At 32.6% G+C, this 26,930-nt stretch overlaps 2 protein-coding genes across 2 annotated transcripts; one reads left to right on the plus strand and one right to left on the minus strand.

Moving 5' to 3' along the window:
- Window positions 1-10,468: 10,468 nt before the first annotated feature.
- On the plus strand, window positions 10,469-13,482 carry LOC120082211 (actin-97-like). The gene is made up of 5 exons (XM_039037488.1): window positions 10,469-10,592; window positions 11,579-11,647; window positions 11,756-12,149; window positions 12,349-12,962; window positions 13,057-13,482. The coding sequence occupies exons 2-5, from the start codon at window positions 11,588-11,590 to the stop codon at window positions 13,120-13,122; spliced, it is 1,134 nt and encodes a 377-aa protein (XP_038893416.1). The 5' UTR covers window positions 10,469-10,592; window positions 11,579-11,587; the 3' UTR covers window positions 13,123-13,482.
- A 635-nt stretch (window positions 13,483-14,117) lies between these two features.
- LOC120081054 lies at window positions 14,118-16,996 on the minus strand. Its single transcript, XM_039035733.1, has 3 exons — window positions 16,926-16,996; window positions 16,108-16,275; window positions 14,118-14,646 (listed from the first exon to the last, which is right to left on the minus strand). The coding sequence occupies exons 1-3, from the start codon at window positions 16,994-16,996 to the stop codon at window positions 14,232-14,234; spliced, it is 654 nt and encodes a 217-aa protein (XP_038891661.1). The 3' UTR covers window positions 14,118-14,231.
- Between the last annotated feature and the right edge of the window lie 9,934 nt (window positions 16,997-26,930).

Genomic DNA, 26,930 nt, shown 5'->3' on the forward strand with positions numbered 1-26,930 from the left:
CCATTCTCCCTCTCTCTCCCCATTTTCCCATCCTTTTATACCTTACCTTCCATTTTCTCCATTTTTCCAATCCCATTTTTCCCACCTTATTTTTCTCCCATTTCTCCCTTTAGTGTTTTTCCACCAACTCCTTTCCCTCCCTCTCCCATTTTTCATCCATTTTTCCTCCGCCGCCACACCCCCAATCAACTGCCCGCCGCCTCCGTCGTCTCTTTGCAGGTAATCTTTTCATTTTATTTTATCTTGTATATTTATTTAAATCATTATTTCACATTTTTTTGTACAAATCATGCCCATTAACAATATTGTATTCGCTTTTGTTAATTCTCTGAAATTGTTATACAAATCATGCCCATTAAAATGTGTTTCAATATTGTATTCGCTTTTGTTAATTCTCTGAAATTGTTATACAAATCATGTCCATTAAAATCATGCCCATTAAAATCTTCTCTGAATTTTTTTTGTACAAATCATGCCCATTAATATCTCGTCGATTTTGCAGAATATATTTGTTTTACAATTTTTTGAAATTGTTGAGAGTAATTTTATAACGAACATGTCATATGATGTTGATTATTTGGAACCCAAGTATGCATGATTTAACATTTCGAAGATGTTGAATAGATGAAAGACCTATATTAATCTAAAAAATATAAAATAAATCTTTAAACCTCCAATTTGATACTTAACACATTTAATATTTTAAAAAAGTTTAAAGAATCTACTAGACATAAAACTAAATTTTGTGTCTAATAGAAAATTGAACTTCAAATTTTGTGTCCAATAGGCTTGTAAATTTTAGAAAATATTGAATAGATGAAAGACCTATATTAGACACAAAATTGAAAGCTTGGAGATGTATTAAATAAAATATTTGAAAGTTGTTAAGACAATTTAAACGGTCTAAGGACCTATGTGTTTATTTTGCCTTAAAAAATGAAAATTATGGAACTCAATGCTTAATAATACTTTGTACTTTGTCCTCTAATCCAAGTTATTGTTTTGGATTACAAGTTGGTCAGAAAATATTTATTTTTAAGGATGAATAAAGATGATTAAACTAAGGAATAAGTTATTAGTGGAGTATAGAAAGGAGTATCACAGTTCTTAGATATGACAAGATTTCATGTTAATGATTCTGGATGAATAAGATGTCCATGCAAGAATTGTATGAATTCAATTTGGGAAAAGATAGATATTGTGAAACGACATCTATTAACATATGGAATATCTCCCTCATATTGTGAATTTTGGGGATGAATTTGATGTTCGGGAGGTTCCATGTTTGTCGTGGGGGTGGGTAGAGTTTCATTACACCCGTCTTGTCCTTCAAATTGGCTATCTTGTGTATTTATGAATGTTTTCATTGTTTAATGTGTGGTGGTGGTGGGGAGGGTGTGTTGAGATAGACCATTCTGGGGACGAATTTGAGTTTTATGTGTGTTGATCATTGTTTACTCGTTTTGTATGTTTTTGATATTCGGTAGGTTCCATGTTTGTCATGGGGGTGGGTAGAGTTTCATTACACCTATCTGTCCTTAAACTTGGCTATTTTGTGTATTTATGAATGTTTACGAAGTTTAATGTGTTGTGGTGGGGGGTTGAGATAAACCATTTTGGGGACGAATTTGAGTTTTATGTGTGTTGGTCATTGTTTACTCGTTTTGTGTGTTTTTGATGTTCAGGAGATTTCATGTTTGTCGTGGGAGTGGGTAAAGTTTTATTACATTCGTCTTGTCCTTGAACTTGGCTATTTTGTATATTTATGAATGTTTACGAAGTTAAAATGTGTTGTGGTAGGGGGGAGGGGGTTGAGATAAACCATTTTGAGGACAAATTTGAGTTTTATGTGTGTTGGTCATTGTTTACTCGTTTTGTGTGTCTTTGATGTTCGGAAGGTTCCATGTTTGTCGTGGGGGGTGAGTAGAGTTTCATTACACTCGTCTTGTCCTTCAAATTGGCTATCTTGTGTATTTATGAATGTTTATGAAGTTTAATGTGTTGGGGGGGAGGGTGAGATAAACCATTTTGAGGACGGATTTGAGTTTTATGCGTGTTGGTCATTGTTTACTCGTTTTGTATGCTTTTTATGTTCAGAAGGTTCCATGTTCGGGGGTGGGGGGCTTTGAGATAAACCATTATGGGGACGAATTTGAGTTTTATGTGTATTGGTCATTGTTTACTCGTTTTGTGTGTTTTTGATATTCGAGAGGTTCCAATTTGTCGTGGGGGGTGGGTAGAGTTTCATTACACCCGTCTTGTCCTTGAACTTGGTTATTTTGTGTATTTATGAATGTTTACGAAGTTTAATGTGTTGTAGTAGGGGGGAGGGGGAGGGTGAGATAAACCATTTTGAGGACGAATTTGAGTTTTATGTGTGTTGGTCATTATTTACTCGTTTTGTATGTTTTTGATGTTCGGGAAGTTCCATGTTTGTCATGGGGGGTGGGTAGAGTTTCATTACCCCCGTTTTATCCTTGAACTTGGCTATCTTGTGTATTTATGAATGTTTACTGAAGTTTAATGAGTTGTGTTGGGTGGGGGGGGGGGGGGGAATTGAGATAAACCATTTTTAGGATAAATTTGAGTTTTATGTGTGTTGGTCATTCTTGAGCGCTTTGTATGTTTTTGATATTCGGGAGGTTCCATGGTTTTTCGTCTGGAGGGTTTAATGTGTTGTGTTAGTAGGGGAGGGGGGAGGGGAGGGGATTGAGATAAACCATTTTGGAGACAAATTTGAGTTTTATGTGTGTTGGTCATTCTTGAGGCGTTTTTGTGTGTTTTTGATGTTCGGGAGGTTACATGTTTGTCGTTTGGAGGGTGGGGTAGAGTTTTATTACACCGTTATTGAAGTTGAACGGGTTGTGGATATTTATCGATATAACATTTCAATATTTTTGTTTTATTGTAGAATGTTGTTCGGAGATGAGCTAGGACAATTGTTAAAGATGTTTGTGTTTCTAGATGTTGTTTTGATTTTACTTCTTTTATGTATTTGTGATATGAATGTTTATCAACTTGTGATATTGTAATTTCTAATATCGACTTTGTTTGGATATTGTAATTTTTTATTACTTTGTTATAAATGGACTTTTCTTTCGTTTTTTAATTATGTGAATCTTTATTTGGTTTAATTATGTTTTACCAGGTTTTCAGATCAAGATTTTAAAAAATTTACAAACGATATATTAAATTTAAATACTCTCCACGCATATAGGATCTCCTGACGCACTTTAAAACCGCGTTTGGAGTTATGGTAGATCTCCCGATGTACAAACGACGTCGGGGTTATGGGAACTCCCAACGCACAATGTCGACGCCGTTTAAATGGTGCGTCAGGAGTCCTCTCCTGACGGATTTCTCCACAACAACTCTCGACGATCGTTTATTCGTCGGGAGAGGCTCTCCGACGAAATGTGCACATCGGAGAAGGTCACATTTCTCTTAGTGTACATTAGAGAAACTTTAGATAGAAAAAGGAAAAATATATATTAGAAGAGAAATGAAATAAAAGTAATACACAAAAAGAAATTTAAAGAAGCAAAAGAAAAAAAAAAAAAAAAAAGTAACTTCAGAAAATTACCATTCTAGTTCTCATGTTTTGAAGAATAGGTGCAATTAGATCTGAGAGGTTTGAGCCCCAAGTAGAGTTGAATGGAATGGATTATTATAGTTGATCACTCAGGCTCGTTTGGTAACCTTTTGGTTTTTTGTTTTGTTTTTGAAAATTAGGTATATTCTATCCACATTTATAGTGATTGAATTCTAAGCCAAATTCCAAATTCCAAAAATAATTTTTTTAAAGATACTTTTTTAGTTCTTAAAATTTGGCTTATTTTTTAAATCATTGGTGAAAAGTAGATAATAAAGAAAGAAATTTGGAGGTGGAAGTAGTGTCCACAAGTTTAATTTTTTTTTTTTTTTAGTATGTCAATGTACATAGAAATATGTTAACATAATTTTGAATAGTTTTCTAGGGTAAAGTTCAAGAAAATAGTGGTTTTCAAACTAGTGACAAAAACGGGGTAGATGGAAAAGAATTTTAAAAAATATGTGTGAATGGAAGTTATTGACAAAAATAAGATAATTTTTGGGAAGGATAATCGTGTACCCGGTACACAATTAACTTTTAATCCAATCAACATCAAGTCAGCACCATGTTATAGTATCAGGTTAGAGCTGGTGGACTGGTCAAAGGCATACTCGTGGATTGAGTCCACGATTTGCCTTTGTTTTTTGTTTTTTGTCTTTGACTTTTTTTTTTAATTTTAATTATCAAATTTCATCATTACTAAACTTAATTATATATTTAATTTGTAATGAAAACTTAATTAGTTTGCACCCATATTAAAAATAAAAATTTGACTTGACTAAGTAGTACATCTCTATAAAAAATAAAAATAATAATAATAAAAAAAGAAGATCTCATGGATATGGTAGAGTCTTATTTAGAAAAAGAGAAAATAGTTTTTTAATTTCAAAATAGAAGTTTACATGAAGTTCAAAGACGACCCTCTTAATGCTTACCCCACAGTGGTTGTTTTCGTGTGTCTTTAAATTAACTTCACCTTGTTGCCATTGTCATCTATGATGAATACGTCTTCAATTAGTGTCAGCAACATTGAGTCATCTTGTTTGTTAAATAATACTTTCTACGTTAACCAATGTTTGGTCACACATTGAACTCAACGTAAATATTGTTGTACATCTTATATAAAATTATTTTGTACGATGAAAAAATAATATTAAATAATATTCATACTATATATTTGGGAAATGTAAGATTATAAATCTCTTACCATGCATTAATAGTAAGCGCAGTCAGATGTGATAAATCGCCTCGTAATTGAGTCACCAGGAAAAATAATCATCTGATATAGCTGGTCCATTTTTTATTTCTCCCTGTGCACAACGATCATGACGCACACGCCAATAGGATATATATTCTGCATGAATTCGACGTCAGTATTGGTTGTGCTTACCTTCAATCTGGTATAGTGCTGGGAGTGTATAACACAACGAAGGTACCATTTGTTGCAGATCGAACTGTCTCAACACACAATCTGGATGATGCCACTCTACTATATAGAAGCATATAAAAGAGCTAATGGTCAACCAGATGTATTGACCATCACGACAGTAATCAAGTAATGATGATCAAATATCTTGTGTGTATGATGTCCAATTAATCTGACAAAAAAATAATTATTATTATACACCCAAAAGGTTTCAAATATTCATTTATATATACATTTGTTACTTGATTGTGCATCAATCTGTCAAATATTTGTTGGTATAATAGTAACATATTTGTGACTGTTTAGAGCCAATTAATACACCACTTTATCTAAAATTATAAAAAAAATACAATTAATTTATATTATTACATAAAATGATAATGGAATAAATATATAAATGAAAAAATATTTGGCACTGAGTGGACGATGACCTAGGGTCCTATAACTAGACTTGTGGTGCTACAATTTTAAATACATCATAAGCCCATACCTGTAGTAGTATCAGTGATCCCGCTATTTCCAACGCTTGTGTATTAGTAACCCGACAAAGTTCTCTATAAAGTCATGCAAGACAGGCACCACCCCATGAGTACATACCAGCATGTTCAAAATTAGACAGTAGAGGGAGAAGCATAAGATGTACCAGAGAATTTGACTTATCAGCGAACAAAAATCCTCCAATAAGTTGCATAATGTATGCTCATGCATATCTACGTACGCTGATGTCGTCGACATCAGGAGGAAATTCTAGAAAAATTGGGACGCTAACCACGGGATACTTAATCTTGAGCCTTTCAGATCATTTGGTAGAACGCACAAGAGCTCATCACAAACAGTTTTCCAATCATATTGTAATGAACCTGCCAAAGGTTCTCCGTCCACTCGTAACCCAAACTGAATAGCAACATCCTGTAAAGTAATTGTACATTCCCCACAAGACAAGTGAAAATGTGTGGGTTTCTAGTCTCCAACGTTCTACTAAAGCAGTAATGAGGTGTCAATCAAGTTGGATAAATCCAATTTGTGCAACCCCAAGAAAACCAACTTGTTGAACGTGAGGAGTAATGCATGGATCAAATGGGATAGTATGTTGTGCAGATTTCTCCTCTCTCCGGCAACCCAAAACTATGGTAGAAGAACGATCCCATATCGATTATGAACAACAGGTATTTCTTTGATATAGTTGCATATGATTAGAAGGACCGGACTCCATTACCTAAGAAGTTCAAATTACATTACATAACAAAGGATAAAGTTCAACAATATAGTAGTTATGTCCATAACAAAAAAAATATATAAAAAAAATTCATTACATAACAAAATCTATTTCATAAAAAATATAATTACATAAAAAATAAAAAAAACATAGAAAATGGATTACATAACGAAGTCATCAATGGCTCGAAGAGGAAGCACTTAATGTACGTTGTGGACAAGTACGCTTGTTATGTCTTTCTCCTTTGCAAATTGTACCTTGAACTTTTTGGCTAATCTCTCTCCAATCCATTTCATTATGAATGAGCATACTTTTTGGGCAACTCTGTTCTCTTAATAAGTCTACATTTGGATGAACTTCTGTAAATGATGATTATGACCAATAATCTAGATGTTGTATTGAATGGAAACGACCTTCATAGCATCGCTTGAAATGAGACAATTTCTAGTATTCATCAATAGGAGGTATGTATATGTCAAACACATGTAAATTACAAACTACAATTACATGAGAGCATGAAATCTTTTTGTTAATAATTATTAAAATAACATCATTTAAAACAAAAAAACCAGTTTTCTATTTTCATTTAAATATAAAATAAGATACAACCATTAAATTACAAAATAATACTTCCTGAAATTAAAGTATATATATAAAAATGTAATTTCAAAAAATATGAAAATGTTCAACTTTAACCTTCTTTTGTAGCTTTTTTAGCATAATTATAAAAATGAAATATAAAAGAAGTCTATTGAGAAGTCTATTCAGATTTTTAACTTAAATTAAAGTATACAAAATGTAGTGATAAAAAAAATTGAAAAAGTTCCAACTTTTGCTTTCTCAAATTAAATTGTAAGTAGAAAAAAAAAACTCAAATTTGACATTTTTTCTAGTTGTAGTAATATTTCCCAAAAAAAAAAAAAAAATTCAACATGACCCTTTTTTTAGCTTTAGTAAATATATAGAAAATGAAGTATAAAAAAATGGAATCAAAGTACTCTCTTAAACTAAAGCATTAAAAAATGTAATTATATAAAAAAAAAGGTTTCAACTTTGATTTTTTAAAGTTTTAGTATAGTTATAAAAGATTAATCATAAAAAAATTAATTAAATTCATTTCTTAAATTTAAATATAAAAAATGTAATTAAAAAAATCAACTTTGACCTTTTTTTTTGTAATAGTGTAGTTATAAAAAATGAAGTATATAAAAAAAGTAATCCAATTCTTTTTTTTTTTAAAAAAAAAAGTAAAATATAAAAAAATATAATTATATAAACACTGAAAAAGTTTCAAACTTGATCTTTTCTAATTTAGTATAGTTATAAAAAAATGAAGCATAAAAAAAATTAATCAACTTCCCTTCTTAAATTAAAGTACAAGAATGTAATTACAAAAAAATAAAAAATAGTAGAAAAAAATCTAAACATAGACTAAAATAGTTACACCCAAATACATACTATTATAACTAGACTAAAAATAGTTGGTCTCAAGGCCGAAACATAAGATATTATAACCTGAGTTAAAATAGTCTACACTCTAAATACATAATATTATAATAACCACAAACAATAATAATCAACTTTATGTTTCAAACCGCCTCTGACTTCCTAAAATATAACCTTCTAGTCTTTGAGTTTTTAAGAATAATTTTAAAAGGTTTCTTATTTTAAATGATGATATGATATATTAAATTAGAAAAACAATTAAAAAATTGAAAGAGAGAGAATAGATAATTTTATAAAAATTTAAAATGTCATATTTTTATTTAAAATAATAAAAGAATTACTTTAGGGACTTTTGAACATATTCTTAAAATCTTGGGATTTTAAGAATCCAATGACTAAACGCACTTAGGAATTGAGTATATTCTTGAGAACCAAAAAGGATTTTTTTTAAAAAAAAAAATTAAGTAAAAGAAATCAAAGGATATATGTGTTAGAGAGGATAAAATTAATCAGAGAAAGGAATAGAAAAATTAAAAGGAAACTTTAGAGAGAACTTCTGGAAAAAAATATTAAAATTTTAGCAAATGAAGTATTAGTAAGGAAAAAAATTTTCAGGGTATTTTTTTTTAATAATATTGTTTTTTAATTATTATTAGTATATAATAAGTTTGAAACTTATTACCGAAATCTTGTTGTCGGATAAAATTAGAAAGAATGGAAATTTCTTGATAAATATACGTCAAAAAGGGAAACAAAAGTATTAAAAGGAAATTAAACATATTTTATCTCCATTTCTCACAATGATTTGCATCCTTTCTAAGTACAAGGGTTGAATTCTTAGCTAAATTCAAAAAATAAACACAAATTTTTAAAAGCTACTTTTTATAGTTTTCACATTTTGGTTAGTATTTTAAACCTTGATAAAAAGTAGATAATAAATGAAGAAATTTGGAGGTAGAAGTAGTGTCTATAGGTTTACTTTTCAAAAATAAAAAACCAGAAACGATCGAAATGGTTACCAAACGAGGCCATGACTTTTAAAAACTTGTTTTTTTTTTGAATTTTGACTAAAAATTCAATCATTGTACTTGTTGATGTCAAATTTTGGACAGGGAAAATACACCTGACCTTCGTGTGATACCAATGGTGAATTTGTTTGAAGAGGAGAATAACGTGGTCTACAAAAGATAAAACTTGCACACCAATGTGGTGCTTGCCATACATACTCCGATGCTTTAATTAGAGAGTAAAAGAGTGGAAACTACAGAGTTTCAGAGTAAGACTCAAGTTATCTCATATGAAGTTATAATGATGTATTTATAGTGACCTAGGTTGGTCCTTAAGATTTTGGAGTCGCCTTAGGATAATTAGATGACTTACCAAGTTTGGACTAGAAAATGCGCAGGACATGTCAAAATGGACCTAGGGCGATGCTTTGGACTAGAAAATGTGTAGGACATGCCACTTTCGTTATTTTTGCTAGGGTCAGCCGAGGCCGAGGCCAAACATGTCAATTTGGGCTTTGACCGGTCTAACCCTCTTCCCCAGGTCAATTTTGGGCCTAGGATGCTTTTTTTTTGGCCCAAACTTTGTTATCTTCTTATTTTATATAAATTATACTTTTCGATCCAAAATCACCCATAACATTAACTTGCATCCATGTTGGGTCTAAAGTTTCACTACTTAGCATTACGAGCTAAACATTCTAGGTGCGACTTGAGAGTATTATTTTTCTAACTTGCATTGCTTCAATGACCCTTCTGGTTGGCTCTCAACAAGGCCAAGCTTCTCATCGATATCCATATGAGGTACCACAGATTGACCCATCAAAACCTATAAAAATTGATATTGGGAACTTATTTAAATCTCGTTAGAAAGATGAAAATTGATTTCTTTAAGAATATAAACACCTTCTTGGGAAAGATGAAAATCAATTTATAAGAGATGAGGTAATAAGCAAGTAGCAATCTTGTTAGAAAGATGAAAATAGCAACATCTATTCTGATTTAACATAAAAATTACAAAACATATTTAAATTGAAGATGTATTTTGATGAAATTGGAAAAAGAGGATGTTTAGAATAACTTTAGAAATATATATATATATCTATATATATATTAAAATGAAACAGTTTTTTCTATATGCACCTTTAAAAAATTATGATGTAAAGTGTGTTTAGTATTAGCTTACCAATTGTGACAATCAAAATGGGTTTTTCTTAAAGGAAAAAATTAATATAAAAAGTAGTTAAAAAAATTAGATTAATTAAAACAATATTAAGAAACACTTGAAATTGAAATTATAAAAAAAATTGAGAACTTTAAAATGTTTAACGCAAAATTCTCGAAATATATTCTTGTGTTTGGTTTTAAAGTATCAGTATGACTTTTTTACTATTAATATTTGTTTTGAATGATTAAATATATATTTAATAATAATTTTAACAATTTCAAATTCAATCTTAAACGGAGATTTTTAAGATTATAAAGAAGAATCCCATAAAAAACTAAATCCTCAATTCTAACACAAAAGAATCAAATAAAAACCAAACAGGGACATAAAGGATCAAAATTGTAATGTTAGATAATATATATATAATTAAGCAAAGATTTGGGGAGTAATATTTTAATGTGGAATACGAAAACAAAAATAGTAAAGGGAGCAAAAGGCAATTTAAGAAAAATGACAAGAAAGCCGGAAAGTGGTGTGGCCTAAGAGGCACAACGGACGCGTTCTTGTGGATCCAGTCTGGGTCGAACTTTCTTCAAGATCCAACGGCCCACATTCAATCTCACTTCCCTCTTCCATTCCGTCTTCTCCGTTTCCTCCTTTATATGCTTCTTTCTTTCTCTCTCTCTTTCCCTCGCTTTCTTTCTCTCCTTCAATCAATCCTCTCATTGCATTGCCAAAAGGTTCAATTCTCACTCTCTACATTCATTTCCCTTTGATTTCTTCTTTATCTCTTGCTTCCTTTGTTCATTCATATCTGTTTTGTTTGTTTGTTGTGCATCTTGATAGTTTTGTTTTGTTTGATGTTTGAATGAATGAAAGAAATGGGAAGAGGAATGGCAATGTGGGGGATCTTTATTTCTGTTTTTGGACGTGAGGATGCCTGTGTTTTTAGATTTAGATTTGATTTGATTGATCGTACATGGGTAATCATACCTTTTGGGGTTTGTTTGAATCGAAGGATCACATTGATTTCTTGATCGTTTTCTTTTTTCTTTTTGTTAATTTTGTATAATGAATCGTCTAGTGGATCATTTCTCCATTGCTCCTCTTGAAAATCTTTAAGAATTGCATTGTGTATATTTAAGCCTCTATAGAATTTATGGCGTCTGTTTGAGTGAGGATTGACAAAAGATCCACGGGAGGAAGAAGTTTTCTTTCATGAGGCCTGGTTTTATTCAGCTGTTTCTTTTTGTTGCAATTTATAGGGACAGGGGTATCTTTTAGTATAACCAATTAGATAACTCAATTTGGTTAATTAAGTAGATACGTGTAGGAGTTGGCAGCTTTGAGTGTATAATAATGTTTTCATGACCTTGGCAGTGCATGTTTGAAAGTGATTTTAAAATTATTTAAATCACTTTTCTCATGTTTAAAATAAACATGTCTTTAATCACTTAAAATTAATTTAATATTTAATTTTACCCTTTTAAATGTAATTTTCATATCATCAAAATGTTGGTTTTAAATCATTAAAAGCGAGTTTCATAGTGATTTTAACCATTTTGGAATCACTCTCAACCATTTTGGAATCACTCTCAAACATATCTGTAATATAGCGTCGTGCAAGACTAGTCGAGGTGTATGTGAGCTAGCTTGTTGAGAAGTGTATGCCCTTGGAAGAAGCAAAGGATGTATTTGATATTTAACTTGCATTTTCTTCTAGCAGGCTTAGAAAATGGCAGATTCTGAGGATATTCAGCCTCTCGTATGTGATAATGGAACGGGAATGGTTAAGGTACTGAGTTGATACATTTCTTAACACATTATCTGCAATCATTCTTTAATTTGTTGTGAACTCAATTTTCATCTAAGATGAAATGGTGTCTTTTGTGTTACTCTCTAGGCTGGGTTTGCTGGAGATGATGCTCCAAGAGCTGTGTTTCCTAGTATTGTGGGTCGTCCTCGCCACACAGGTGTGATGGTTGGGATGGGTCAGAAAGATGCTTATGTAGGTGATGAGGCTCAATCCAAACGTGGTATTTTGACTTTGAAATACCCAATTGAGCATGGTATTGTTAGCAATTGGGACGACATGGAAAAGATTTGGCATCATACTTTTTATAATGAACTTCGTGTTGCACCTGAGGAGCACCCGGTTCTCCTAACAGAAGCTCCACTTAACCCAAAGGCCAATCGTGAGAAGATGACACAAATCATGTTTGAGACTTTCAATACTCCAGCCATGTATGTTGCCATTCAAGCCGTTCTGTCCTTGTATGCAAGTGGTCGTACAACTGGTAAGAAGTATCCATTTGAGTCATTTTATTTAGCTTATGGGATGCTAGTGCTATCATGTAACTTTAATTGGTGACAGTGTTCATGTGATCTCATTTGAACAGGGAGAATGGCAATAGTTTGAATAATCCAAGTTCTATGTTTGTAATTTGTAGAGCATGTGGTCTTGGCCTAATAGGTTCTCTGTGTTTGTTCATTAAGGTATTGTGTTGGACTCTGGTGATGGTGTCAGTCATACTGTTCCTATATACGAAGGGTATGCCCTCCCACACGCCATCCTTCGTCTTGACCTGGCAGGCCGTGATCTCACAGATAACCTGATGAAAATCCTCACTGAGCGTGGATACTCTTTTACCACAACTGCTGAGCGTGAAATTGTGAGAGATATGAAAGAAAAGCTGGCATATATCGCCCTTGATTATGAACAGGAGATGGAAACATCCAAGAGCAGCTCATCCGTTGAAAAGAGCTACGAATTGCCTGATGGACAGGTGATTACCATCGGTGCAGAGAGATTCAGATGTCCCGAAGTTCTTTTCCAACCCTCCATGATCGGGATGGAAGCAGCAGGCATTCATGAGACTACATACAACTCTATCATGAAGTGTGATGTGGATATCAGGAAGGACCTGTATGGCAACATTGTCCTATCCGGTGGTTCGACCATGTTCCCGGGCATTGCTGATAGAATGAACAAGGAAATCTCTGCCCTGGCCCCTAGCAGCATGAAGATAAAGGTAGTGGCACCACCGGAGAGAAAGTACAGTGTCTGGATCGGAGGATCCATCTTGGCATCCCTTAGCACCTTCCAACAGGTTGGTTTTCTTATACTCAATGCCAACAATTTACAAGCCAACTTACCGATTACTAGTAGATTTATAACTTTGATTGACCTCTTTTGGACTGCAGATGTGGATTGCCAAAGCGGAATACGATGAATCTGGACCATCGATTGTGCACAGGAAATGCTTCTAAAGGAAGAAGAATAGGAAGAAGATTCATTGGTGGAAGAGAAGAGCAAAAATGGTGTGTTCTGAAATGGAATCAAAACTTGTTTAAAGCTCCTCTCTTTGGCTTTAGCTTTGTTTATTCCTTCTGTTATTCAAATTTTGAGATGGCCTGGATTTTACTTGATAAAAGGGTTCAAATTCTTTCAATAATATTCTGTTATTGAAAATTTTTTCACAATCTGTCATATTCTTTCTTATTATTTTCCCTCAAGATTTATCTCTAAATCTGTCAAGGGATAGGGCTTTAGAGGGGCTTTAGAATTTTATGTGGGTTGTTTTCTTTTTACTGATTCTCAAAGTCTATAAAATATGAAGTTTATTATGATTTTTTATTCTTTCTTTTTTATTTTTCTGAACCAATTATGTATGTAATATAATTTTATCAAGTACTACTTGATAAAATATTATTTATGATACTTGATTCTTTGTTCTTTAAGAACCTCATATGGAGCATGATGGACATTGTGTCAATTCTTTTTGTTCTTCTCCTAATAAGTAATTTAAGAACTTCACTTTTTACATCATAATTTTGAATATCATAGAATCTTCCTGTTATTATATTTCCTTTAGTAATCTTGTTATTCAATTTCAACGGCATCATAATTGCTAGAGTGGTTTAACCACAATTTTATTTTCTTAAAAAAAATTTGATTGATCTATAAACTTTTATTCGATTGATAATCATTTGGTTTTTGCATTTTTTATTTTAAAAGTTAGTCTATAAACATTCTTTCCATCTTCAAACTTCTTCTTTTCTTATATCCTATATCCTATTTACCAATGATTTAAAAAATCTAGCAAAATTTTGAAAACTTAAAAAAGTAGCAAAAACTTATTTTTGTTTTTGAAATTTGGTTAAGAATTCAATCATTATTTATAAGAAGCATGCAAATCATTATAAAAATAAAGGGAAAATAGGCACTTAATTTTTAAAAATAAGAAAAAAACGAAATGGTTGAATTCTTAAGAAATACTAAATATTTACAAATTAATGTTCTTCCTCAAAGTTTCTCTTACACAAAACTAAATACCAATAAGCTTTGGAATTGAATTCAATTATGCCTCAAGTGGAGTTCAATTTTGCTGCGGAGAGGACTGAGAATTGTGTAGAAGAGATTGTGAAAGGCGATGATGCTTAATTGGAGAAAACGGATGATCAATCTCAATATTTACACCATCTCCCTTCAGTTCTGACTCTGAATCAGCTTCCTCCTTCAATTTCCCTTTCAGATCATCTCTAATTTCCTCTTCTTTCTCATCGATCACCAGAATCTCCCTTGCCAGCGCCGGAGCAAGGTCGACTCTCTGCTTGTAATCGAATGTTCCGGCTCGTGAATCGGGAAAGGATCGGCGGGTGAGGTTTCCGAATCCATGGATTCCGCTAGTAAGGTTTCGAGCTTTGAGTCTTTCTTGTCTTAGAAATTCTTCGTCTTCGATAAGTTTTAGTACTCTTCCGCTTAATTTCCTCACGCTCTGTCCCCAGTTGAATCTGGACTTTCAATGACGGTTTCTCTCAACATTTTGTACAACAATAATGACAAATTATTCTTCGCAAAATAAATAAATGAATATATATAAAAGATTTTTTTTTGTTTTGTTCTGTTCTTCTAGAATAAAGTATATCGTAACTAAATGACTCTACTAATTTTTTGTTTATGTCACATATCATTTAGATCATGCACATTATTTTTTTCATTCCCCTCCATTGTGCTCTTTTCTCCTCATTATACTCGTGTTGCATTCTTCCCTCTCTCGCTCGCATTTGTGGCCACTACTCGACCATCCATCACCTACTTCGACGAACGTTCACACTCGCGCTTCGAGCCACGACTGATCGTTCATCACCCACTTCAACAACCTTGTGCTCATGGTTCTAACCACCTTCCGACCATTTATCTTGAGAATATGAAGGAGGAAGGTAAGGATTGCTCGCCTTCCAATGTATAAAGAGGAGAAAGGGAAACAAGGGTGCAAGGATTTGAGGGAAGAGCACGGGTGGGAGGCAAGGACAATCTAAGAGGTATAAGTGGTATGTGAGTAAGCAAAATGTTAGTATTCAAATTTGAGTCTTTCAATCTTAGCACAAAAAATCTAAAAAATACACTTGTTAATTTTTTATTTTTTATTTTTTTAATGATTTTGGGCGCTTTTAGATTGATGAGAGAAGAAATTGTTTTTAAGAAAATTCATTATTATTTAAATCTTTTTGATAAAAAAAATGTTTAAAATATATTTTGAAAATATTTCAAAAATTATTTTGAGCAGTAGTCAAATACTTCAAATTTTTCTAAAATTACTTATTTTTTAAAATTAAACACTTAAAAAGTTCTATCCTTAGTATCTTTGTGAAAATTTTGAGTTTAAATTACAAATGTAATCTCTAAATTCGTATGTTTGTGTTTATTTGGTCTAAACTCTAAAAAGAAAAAAGTATACATATAATTAGCCTTTGAATTTCAATTTTATATTTAATAATCTCCAAAACTACTTATTAGATATAAAATTAAAAGTTTACATACTTGTTTGATACTTTTTAAAGTTTAGGACCAAATAGATGTAAAGTAGATAATTCTTAGATTAAATTTGTAATTTAATCGAAATGTTTTTTAGACGAATTATTTAAATATTTAGTTTTTTATACCGAATAAACATATTGATGTTGTTAACCACTTTCAAAAGATTAGACATTAAATAGATACAAACCTACTTATAATTTAACCTTAGAAAGTTTGGATATTTTTGTCAGATTTTGCCATACCTATCTTACTTTACATTATCCAATTCCTTAAAATTTGAATGATTTGTTCCTTTGGATTTGAACATGTTTTTTTAAATGAAGATTTGTATAAACCCATCAATTTTATTCAAGATTAAAAGTCAATTCACTTATTATTTTTAACTTGAAGATAAAAATAGAAATGAACGCCAAAATAGAAAAAATTGAACTAACCCTTTGTCATCAACAAAGTGGAAGCCATTCATCTCCCTCAAAACTTGTTTATTATTATCATCTCCAAATTCTTTAGCAAAGCTCAGTGGGCCATGTGTTAGAACATGTTCTAACAGTATCACTGCATTATAACTTCCTCTCCAATCTTTTGCCTCAAATTTCTCCAGTCTCAATTAATTTACAAAAAAAAAAAAAAAAGGGAAAAAAAAAAAAAAAAAAAAAAACAAACAAACCAATCAATGGATAAATAAATATGTATTGCATTGAAAAAAAAAAACGCTTTTGATTCCTAAGATTTCGATCTAGTTTTCATTTGGTTTATAGATATCAATACTACGGTTGAACTTTGAGTTTTGAATTTTGTTTCAATTTGATCTATGAAATTTGAAGATTTATACTAAATATTCACTTTCAAAATTTGATATAAATGTCTATAAAATTAACTTAAAAGAATTAAATTAATTATAATTAAATTTCTTATCACTAATTCTTCATTACTATTAAAATTAATTTAAAATTTCACATCATAATTATTTTAAATTAGTTAAGTAAAAGTTAACACTCAATATCAAAGTGAGCATTTACTCGAGAGTAAAAGTATAAAATATTGAAATCACATAAAATGAAATAAAACCTAAACTAAAAACTCAAAGGTAAAGATGTAAAATTCTAAAACCTATAGACTAGATGAAAATTAAACTCAAAACTGTGAAGTAAGAATTTAATACTTTAAAATTTATGGGAGAAATGAAAACTAGACTTTAAATCCAAGGACTGACATGATATTTTCTTTTGTAATAATAATAATAATAATAAACCTTTTGTGAAGAATGTCCACAATTCTGAAGAAATCATCAACCTCAAAAGTTGCTCTTGTTATCTCTCTCATGGTGGGTGAATCTGGTGGCCATGGATTCCCACTTGTGGCTTCCTCTGTCAGCCTGAAAAATAATATCCCAACCCACATCACAAAATAACCTAATCTTTCTTTTGGTTCAGGTTACTTTATAATCTTAAATAACTTCAACGATGATGTTTATGAAAATTTGAACTTATGACTTTAAATAATTTGAACGATAATTTGAATGATCATGTTTATGAAAATTTGAATTTATGACCTTAAATAAATTGAACGATCGTGTTTTATCTTTTCAATTATGTTTTTATAGAATCGTCATTAAAGACGGAAGTTCAAACATTTTCAACAACAAAAGACGCGTAATCCCCTTATTTGAAAAGAAAAAAAAAAAAAAAAAAAAGGAAAAAAAAGGCAAACTTACAATTGAGCAGGAGTAACATCAGTGAGAGCCAAACGAGCCATTTTGAAATTAGTTTTGAAGAAGAAATAAGCTTGCTTCTTCAATTCATGGAAATAAGTGTCCTCCATTTTTTGTTGTCTGAAAAAAAAAAAGATAATCACAATGAAAAAATTCAATAATAAATCATTTAAGGCCTCATCTTAATTAAATGATATAAGAAAATATAACTGTTCCACTCAATCTCTCAACTGCTCCCCCAAAATGGATATGGCAGATGTAATATCAAACAAAAGCCAAGTGTTTTCAAGATTATAAAAAACTTAGAAGGTTTTTTCTTTTTTCTTTTTTCTTTTTTTTTTTTTTAATATTTTCGACCATTTTCAAATATAGAAAAATGTATCAAAATATTTATAAATATAATAAAATTTTATTGTTTATTTATAATAAGCTATGATAGACTACCAAAATGAGCCTTGCGACGAGACGCGGACATTCCCCATGCTGCGATTCCCTCCAGTCCGTTCCCGGGTTGGGTTAGGATTGTATTTATTTGTGTTATGATAGATGCAATAGTAGTAGTCTATCATGATCTATCACATATTAGACTGTGATATTTTACTATTATTTATAAATATTTTCAATAGTTTTATCATTTAAAAGAATTTCTTTACTTAATATTTAAATAACTATTTATAGTTTTTTTTTTTAAGACCAAAGATCAGATAGGAGAGAGGGGAAAAAATTAGGTTCCTTTGCCTAATTGTTGTGGGGGAGGTTGGCTAGATTTTATAAAGGAAATTTAATTGGTTACTTTCATTTTAGAAATTATTTATAAATAAGTATTTTTTCTTTTAAAATGTGAGTTCAATATTTGAGAGGAAATGATTTGAAATTATAACTTCTTAGTTATGTCCAATCTACTTTAAAGATTGTATTTAGGTTGGTATTAAAAGAAAGTGATGCAAATAAATTGTATTTAAAAATATAAAATCTTGCTAACTTGGTTGTAATTAATGCTTTAATATTATATTTTGCAATGATAAGGGATAATTGACCTAAGATATATCACGATAATCATTATGTATTATTTTATAGAGGAATTATAGTGAGTAGTACTTTAAAGGTTAATAATTAAGGTCAACAATTTTGTTTGTTATTTTTATTTTTGAAAATTAAGCATAGGACAATACTTTCATATCTAAATTTCTTCCTTTATCATCTAACTTTTACCATCGGTTTGAAAAACCAAGCCAAATTTTGAGAACTAAAAAAATAGCTTTTAAAAAGTTGTTTTTTTATTTTTGGCATTTGACTAAGAATTCAACTATTGTACTTAAGAAAGAATCATTGGATGAACTAGGCTTAATTTTCAAAAACAAAAACAAAAAACCAAATAGTTACAAACAGAGCCTAAGTGTATAACAACACTTTTTAAGAATTGTAAATACAACAAAATCTATTAGTTATAGACTCTGTTATTGATACACTTCTATTTGTAGTATAGTCTATCACTAATAGACTTCTCTGAGCAATATGGTATTCATTGGTAGATTCCAGAGTTAAATCTAAATTTTGTTCACTAATACTTTGGGCTTGATTGCTATTGTAACAACCCGACTTCCTAAGACTTGCAAATGTCATTACTACATGCATGCATACACCTCAAACGACCTTTTTTTTTATTTTTAAAAAATAAATTTAACTAGAAAAAATAAAAAGAACTTTATAAAGTAAATAACTTTTATAAAATCTAAGAAATTGAAAATCTTTGATTGGGATACCCCTAAAATTATAAAATAAATCTGGAAGATTTTGTATAAAGCGTCTAATGTTGCAAAAATTAGAACTCTGGGTTCAAACGTCAAGACTGGAATTTATGAAACATGAGCAAAAGCATCTGTTTGGTCCCAATGGTACTGTCACAGATTCCTTTTGTCATTCAACGATGTGTCCTTACCCTTACCTGAAAAACATAACATAATAAAGAATAAGTATAAAATACTCAATATGTGACCCCACTATCGAGGTCAGGATATGAATACATATCTACAAATGCATGCATATTGGTGGGACTAGCATATGTTAAATCATCATAGAATCATGGAAACTTGAATATGTGGAAACTTAGAAAAACATGGATGACCATCTAATGAACAATTTAACCCATTCTAACACGTATCTAGTGGTCAGAAGGCACACAAACATGATAGGAAATCCATTGGACCTCGGAGCTAACATGGTAGTGAATCTCGAAGGATCACGGTAACATGGTAAGAAATCTGTGGGCTCCCGGTAACATAGTAGTGAATTCGAAGGATCAGAAAACTAACTGGTGTTAGAAGGGCAGTTGTCACCACTGAACATGAATCATTTAGTGTTTATCTATGGTCCCACAACATAATCATTACTATATTCTCATAGTTCTAGCATACACATAACGAAACACTTAACATACTTCTGAAGTCTAATATGCTATATATACAAATCAATCATATGCAAGTAATATCATGCTCATAAACTTCTTTATTTTCATAATATCTCATGCTTTTCAATATCTATCAAAACAAGTAAATCAATTATACTATCCATGTTGCCTGGCTAAAAGGCGATTCCAATAGTAAGATTACTTATCTCAAATTTAAACCCAACCAAGCAAATTAGTCTTTTTCTTGGCTTGGATTGAACCTCTACCACAAACCATAACCAAACTCAATTCCAAACTTTAGGACCTAATTCTAAAACACAAATCAACTTAAATTCCAACAATATACCCAAGTGAATTGATCCAACAATCACCTCAAAGGTTCAAATCTAAGCAAGTTCACTAATAAGTATTAGATGTTGAAATCCCAATAAATCCATCTTTATTCCAAGGATTTCAAAAAGCCAACATTTACCCCCATATCACCAAAAGCCAACCTTTACCTCGTCGGACAGTGTGTCTCGACCTTGAATCTAGACCAATCACGAGTTTAAAAACTAGGACCACAATTCCAGCCGCACCAATTCATTTGAAATGTTTTGGTCATTTAATTCTCACACATAAAAAAAATAAATAATAATCGTAATGTTGGGTTTTATGTCATAAAACTCACAGTTTGTAAAATGATAAACATATTCTATAATCAATATACTTATTATTGATTTCATAAATTGTATGAAAGTTTAAATCTAATAAACTAAGACCCACGACTATGGTTTGAGTACTTGGACTTTATGTGGAGACATAAGAGTGGATCAGGTTCGAGTAAATAGTCAAAATAATCTATGGTATATGAATAAGGTTGGGTATCTTATTCTGGTAACAACATTGGATGCGGCCTACTCTATAGTTGTTACAAAGAATTGTAAAGTGCTACATACGATGTGATCCCAATTCGTACATGTTATGACATGAGAAATGGAGGCGTCCTATATAATGAGTTTACATAAGATCAAGACCAAGAAATAAGTTACTCTTACTTTATAACACTGTTTATTGTATAAGACTGACTATTTCACCTAGATGACCTAAGTAACTTGATCTTAATCCTGAGTTAATTATGAACTCCTGTTTATTGGGGATTGTCCTTAGATTTGCATAGGTGAGGATTGGCTCAACAACACGGGCTCAATAAGACTCCCATTTAAGGGGTAAGACATAATAGATAGCTGGGGACATAGGAGCAAGACGAAGTTTATGCCTACCCGATTTAGCGATAGGAGAAAGGTTGTTCTCTCAAGTACTGAATCTAGGTCTTGAACAAGGGGCCCCACCCTCTCACTGGGCTGAGAGAGTTTGACTTGGTGATTGGATCACAAACCAGTTGTTCATTAGAGAATCAGTAGGGACTTGAAGAATAAGACGTAATCTCGGGGGTAAAACAGATATTGACCCAACCGTTATTATGAACTATTGGATTTTATGTCCTAAAACTCGTAGTTTGTAAATTAATAAATATATTCTGTTTTGTTTTTCGATAAATTTGTTATTGAAATTGTAATCTTGAATCCAATAAACTAAGGTCCCGAGGCTATTTAATGTAGTTTGAACTTTATGTAGTGACATAAAGATGGATCAAGCACAAATATATAGCCAAAATGGTCTATAGTATATGAATAAGGTTGGACGCCTTATTCTGGGGACACTATGGATGTGATCCACTTTGTAGTTAGTACAAACGATGTGATCCTAAATCGTTCATATAGAGATATGTGAGTGAGGGCATCCTATGTAAAGCTCAATCGCTTGCTTTCGGGCCACCTCTGGAGCTGACTCCATTCGGGATAGTGTTGCATGAGTCATACTCAAGGGAATAGTGGAAGCTTGTTCATTAGTATAGCGTGGAAAGGAAATGTGCATCAACACATCAGCGGCTTTTCCATTAGGTCGCATCGTGAGAAGTCCTAGATAACGCCCTCATTTCTCCCTGAAGCAACCTTACCAATCAAAGGCTGTATTATAAGATCGAACACCGCGGAACTCTAAAAATAGATAAGGGTGTCCTCTCAGTCCCTTTTTCATCTTGTCCTTTCCAACTCGAAGCGAGTAATGATCCGATCTTTGAGGTCTGAAAATGGAGGGTCACACTTACAGATATTTACTAAGTGTTAGTAAATTCTAACCAAAAGTAATGATAACTGAGTTACTATAGGGGAATAAGTATTATTCTGATGATAGTACTAGTCAAATATCGTGTTCAAAACGGAGAAATAGTCATCAACCAATTCCCTCATTGAGGTATCTTAAACCATTGAAAAATCTGCTTGCAAAATATAATTTAATTAAGGGTACTATTAATTAGATTTTTCCGCTAAACTTAAAATTGGATTAACAATTAATGTTTTTACTAAAAAGGGATATGTTTCTTCACATTACTAACTCTTTTGAGTCAAGCCTCTTAGCTCTGAGAAAACTAAACGACGAAATTTACTTCTAATATGGAAAGAACAATATAATCAACACTATTAAAGATATCTTGAATTTGTCCTTACGAGAAATGCCCTCAGCCCCTGCCTCGAAACGAAGCACAGTAAAATAATTACCTATTGTCTGTAGGCAGTTTAAGTGGAAGATGATACCTAAAATCCTGGATATTAGATTCAAAAACTCACTACCACATTATTTGCTTTTCTTTCAGAAACTTAGTTCTTAGAAACAAATATTAAAGAAGTCGAATTACCTCTCAAGTTGAAATAGGAAGTGCTCGACCCGATGAGCAGTGGGAGATCTGAATTTTTTTTCAAAGCGATCAGAATATATCAATTACTTATAAAGATGTTTGTATGCACGCTCTTAAAAGAGGAATTTAATATCTATCGCTTGTATATGGAACAAGTATGTTATAAATAACTTTTAAAGTAATGAACGTGTCATTTTTTAGAAAGTTATTCAAATTTGTTGCTCTAATTGACTTGAAAAAAAACAACTTATATATAGTAATACTCATTACCTAAAGAAAAATCTTGTCTAAATACTGAGATGTTTACTAACAGTCGAAATCTCAGAATAAAAGAAAAAAAAATTCTTCTAATTTGCATATCTATGGCACTTAAGACTGGTCTACATAAAATCTCAAAGGATTAAAGAGATGTTAAGAAATGGACTACTAGTATCATTAAAGACAAATTCTTACCTCGCCATGTGATTGCTTATCTTGAGTGAAAAATGACTAAGAATCTTTTTACTGGAATAAGTCCTCAGAGACACAAACCTTAGAGCTCGTACATAGTCGGACTCTGTGGACCGATGATGTCAAAGCTCGAGGGTAATGAAATTCAATCAGTTTTATTGATGTGTATTTCAAGGTATGGTCCATATTTACCTAATTTCATCTACAAAGCTTCCCTGATTCTTTTTAAAAAGTTCAAAGAATATACAAGGCTTGAGGTTGAAACCAATTAGGTAAAACAATTAAGACACTACGATCAATCGAGTCGGGAGTATAGTGGACTTAAGATTCCACGGACTATATGTAGAGACACGTAATCCAATCCAAACAACTCAGAAACCTAATATGCCTCACAAACGGTGTCATCTGAATAAGAATAGAAAACAGAACCTTGTGACATTGGTTCCTCCAATGGTTCCTTTGCTGATACGCTGATTCCTTTTGGTGACAGCATTAGAGAACTCGCTCGTCTATGATTCTTTGAATAACGTCCCTCTAAAAAGTGTTCTACCGTAAACACCTTATGAGCTATGCAAGGCGTAAGCAAGTTTAGCTCACTTTACCGTCTGGGAGCATTGCCCACACGCTGTTGTGTCAAAAATCCTGCAAATTGAACTCGTTCATATAACTATCCTATCTGTAGGTTATCACAAAAGAAACAATAAAGGCTGTCACTTTTAGTGATCCTCAACGAGAATAAGGTATTTGTATCAATAAACTGCAAAACAATCTCTAGATAACCAACATAAGACAATCACTAACCTCGCAGCATAAATCTAGTCTGAACTGAAAATTTCAAAAAGACAGCTAATAGGTATAAAGCAGTTCATCCCCTACTAAAAGTAGTAGACTAGTAAACTAGCTAACACTGGTCAGTCACATCTTCTCTATTCGAGAATGTTCGAGAGGGGACGGTTGTCACACCTGACCGTTACTTGGCGTACAGAAACACAATCGTTCATATCCTATACGGCAATAGGAAGGATCCATTGACCTAGTAAACAGCCGCCGATAAAAGTGATGTGACAGCTGGCTCAAAGCACCTGGATCCCTGCCCGAAAATGGAGTACTAATACCTCAATTCGATGTCTAGAAACTTGTAGATCAACCAATAATTGTAAAACCAATTGTTGCAAGTGATAGTTCACAAAGAAAACCAACCTACCGGTAACAAGATCTGGACTCTTAAGGCCTCGACTGCTGCAAAGCGATTATACCCAGGAGAGAGGATGGCACTAGAAAAATTTTTCTCTCGTTCCCAATGCTAAGTCATAGAGTACTTTACTTCCATACTGCATCACCTTTTATGACTATAAATTGCGCAGCACTGATTTCAAGAACATCCTGCTAAACGTCAAATCTTCGAGAAGATTACTATATGGCTCAACCAGAGGGCGTTTATGCACAAGGTCAAGACAAAACGTTGTAAAGTACATTCAAAAAATCCATTTATTAAGCATTAACAATCTTCTAATCTCTGGAAATTAACAGATTCTAACCTGCATCAAATCTTAAGTGGCTTTGCAAACAGAAATGTTGACAGCGAGAGCCTGTGCTTTATCAAGAAGAATACTAGCAAATTCTAGCTATACATTCTTCAATTTTCATACTTTCCGAATCATTCGCACCACTATACATTTACGAGATTGACTAGTCTACCTCACTATTCGTACATCAAAACGAATGGCTAGCAACACAGTCAAATTGAAAGATTAGAAATGCCACATATGTCCTCGGGATTCATATTATTCGAAACCTGCAAGTAAATAGAACACAGTCCATCTCAACGCAACTTTATATATGAGCAGAAATTTGTCCTAGATTAAGATGCAGAATTACCAAAGAGGTCTTGTTACCTTATAATGATATCGAATTCATTTGTCCAAAGATCAATGTGCTCTAGATACACCTCAAAGGTTGAGGGATTATGAGACACCATTCCCTATGCTTTCCGCAATAGGGGAGCCTGATTTAGTCAATTTTATGTATCTAGAACCTGACAATGCTACGCCAGTAGAGAATAGTCAGCTTAGCGTATCGAGATTCAAATCTTTGATATGATCATTTGACTGTCGGGTAAAATATCCTCAGTATCTGAGGAAGAACGAGGCACTACATCTTGTGTAGTACTAAGGATTTTTGATCCTTATTAGATTACACTGAATCTGAATTTTCAAACTGATATAAGATGCTAGATCAAAGTCTACATCTAGATCAGGGTTCACCTATTGGAGAGCATTATGTGGAAAAATGTAAACAAAAACTGTATTTCGGACTCCACAATGAACTGAATATCGTACTCTCTGGAAGCAGCAAAGATAGCAGTATGGTTGAGGCAAATTCTTGACTGAATTTGGAATTAGTTCCAAATATGTCCATACTCCCTATCACCCTATAATATTGTAATAATAGTGGTGGAGGTTGCAAAACTCATAGAGCAGACCAAAATAAAGCTACCAATGCGCGGCATTAGCATATTTAGTGGCTAAGATACCACTGATCTGGATCTTGTACAATCGTTGAACGTTGTACGTGACCCAATATCTTCTGAGGAAAATAGCTGTGTTGATCCTTTACAAGCCTGCACGGCTAAAGTTTGAAGGTCAACCTACAAGAGGTCAGTCCACATATAGTTGTAAACTAGTATGGACAATGTGGGCGAGAATTTTTGGGTATATACCTCTAGTCTATTGTATTCATATGTCTATTCGTACTCATATATCTTCACGTAAATCAAGAATTTGTGATACCCACTAGGATTTAGTCCAAGCTGGGAAGTTTGTTGGAATTTAATGTCCAAAATAGTCCGGATTCGACCCAGTTTGGGAAGCTCGCATGCGCGTCTGGATTTGCACACCTGCCCCACCCGGATCCGATCCGTTCGCCCGCTCCGCTTCGTGCAGCCTTGCGCACCCGTTCGCCTGCCTGCCCGAGACCCGCTCCGCAACCCGCGCGCCCACACCTCCGTTGACCATGCCAGTGGAAGTTGACCAGTCGGTTTAGACGGTCTGGACCGGTCCATTTGACCTGGTTGAGCCGGTTTGACCGGTTCAGCTTAGATTTTGGTGTTTTCAGGCCGGTTCGAGTGATTTTTTAGCGGTTTCTGATGGTTCAAAGTGTTTGAAGTCGATTCAGGGAAGCTGGTTGCTGTTTTTTGTAATAAACTAGTTATTTTTTTGTATTTAATGCCAAAATCGGTCCACTTTAGTGTTGTTTATCTATTATGCATGTGATGTATAATGTTCTTTGATTATGTGTACATATAGTATGTCATATAGTTTTAAAATCTCACCATAGGAAAAACATGTGACATGCATTTGTTATATCTTATAAGTGTTATAAAATATATACTATGCATGCTTAGTTTTAATATAAATATTATATTAAAGCATGTTTGATTGAAGGAAGCATGTTATAAAATAACCTAGACTTCTAAAATCTATAACAAAGATAAGATGATGCTCATTTAGGGTTAACCATTGAGCAATCCTAATTTTCATAGAAAAGAGGTCGATATATTGTAAAACCGAAGTTACAAGAAAACTCACCCGGTAAGATCTTGGCAAAAAGTCAGATAAGATGACAAAGGTTGAAGGTTTTTAAGTTGACGATTCACGGAACACCTACTACCTGGAGATCGAGCCAGCGTCTGAGTTAGATTAAACCGGTTTGATGAGCATGCGTGAGTAGTGTGAGGTAATAAAATTTGTTTATCACCTAGATCTCGTAGGTTAAAAATCCAGTATAAAAGTTATACTCGGATGAATCACCTAGACTTAGGATATGTTTAGTTAGCCGAAATGTATCGCTAAGTATTTTATACCCTAACCGTCTAGAACACTTCAGCTAGAGAGAAGTAATGTACTTTTAGCTCTAGCGTCCCTAAGAGTTCACACTGTGAGATTCATGCTTG

This window comes from Benincasa hispida, chromosome 7 (assembly GCF_009727055.1).
Source record: "Benincasa hispida cultivar B227 chromosome 7, ASM972705v1, whole genome shotgun sequence".
NCBI lineage: Eukaryota > Viridiplantae > Streptophyta > Magnoliopsida > Cucurbitales > Cucurbitaceae > Benincasa > Benincasa hispida.

Bases quoted from the DNA above. Each gene is read 5' to 3' on its own strand.
- LOC120081054 (XM_039035733.1), bottom strand. From the start codon at position 16,996: ATGAGAGAGATAACAAGAGCAACTTTTGAGGTTGATGATTTCTTCAGA. The intron at 16,276-16,925 runs GTTTATTATTAT...AAATTAATTGAG, and splicing joins GTGGACATTCTTCACAAAAG to ACTGGAGAAATTTGAGGCAA. The intron at 14,647-16,107 runs GTTAGTTCAATT...TTGAAAGTCCAG, and splicing joins CACTTTGTTGATGACAAAGG to ATTCAACTGGGGACAGAGCG.
- LOC120082211 (XM_039037488.1), top strand. From the start codon at position 11,588: ATGGCAGATTCTGAGGATATTCAGCCTCTCGTATGTGATAATGGAACG. The intron at 12,150-12,348 runs GTAAGAAGTATC...TTGTTCATTAAG, and splicing joins TGCAAGTGGTCGTACAACTG to GTATTGTGTTGGACTCTGGT. The intron at 12,963-13,056 runs GTTGGTTTTCTT...TTTGGACTGCAG, and splicing joins CCCTTAGCACCTTCCAACAG to ATGTGGATTGCCAAAGCGGA.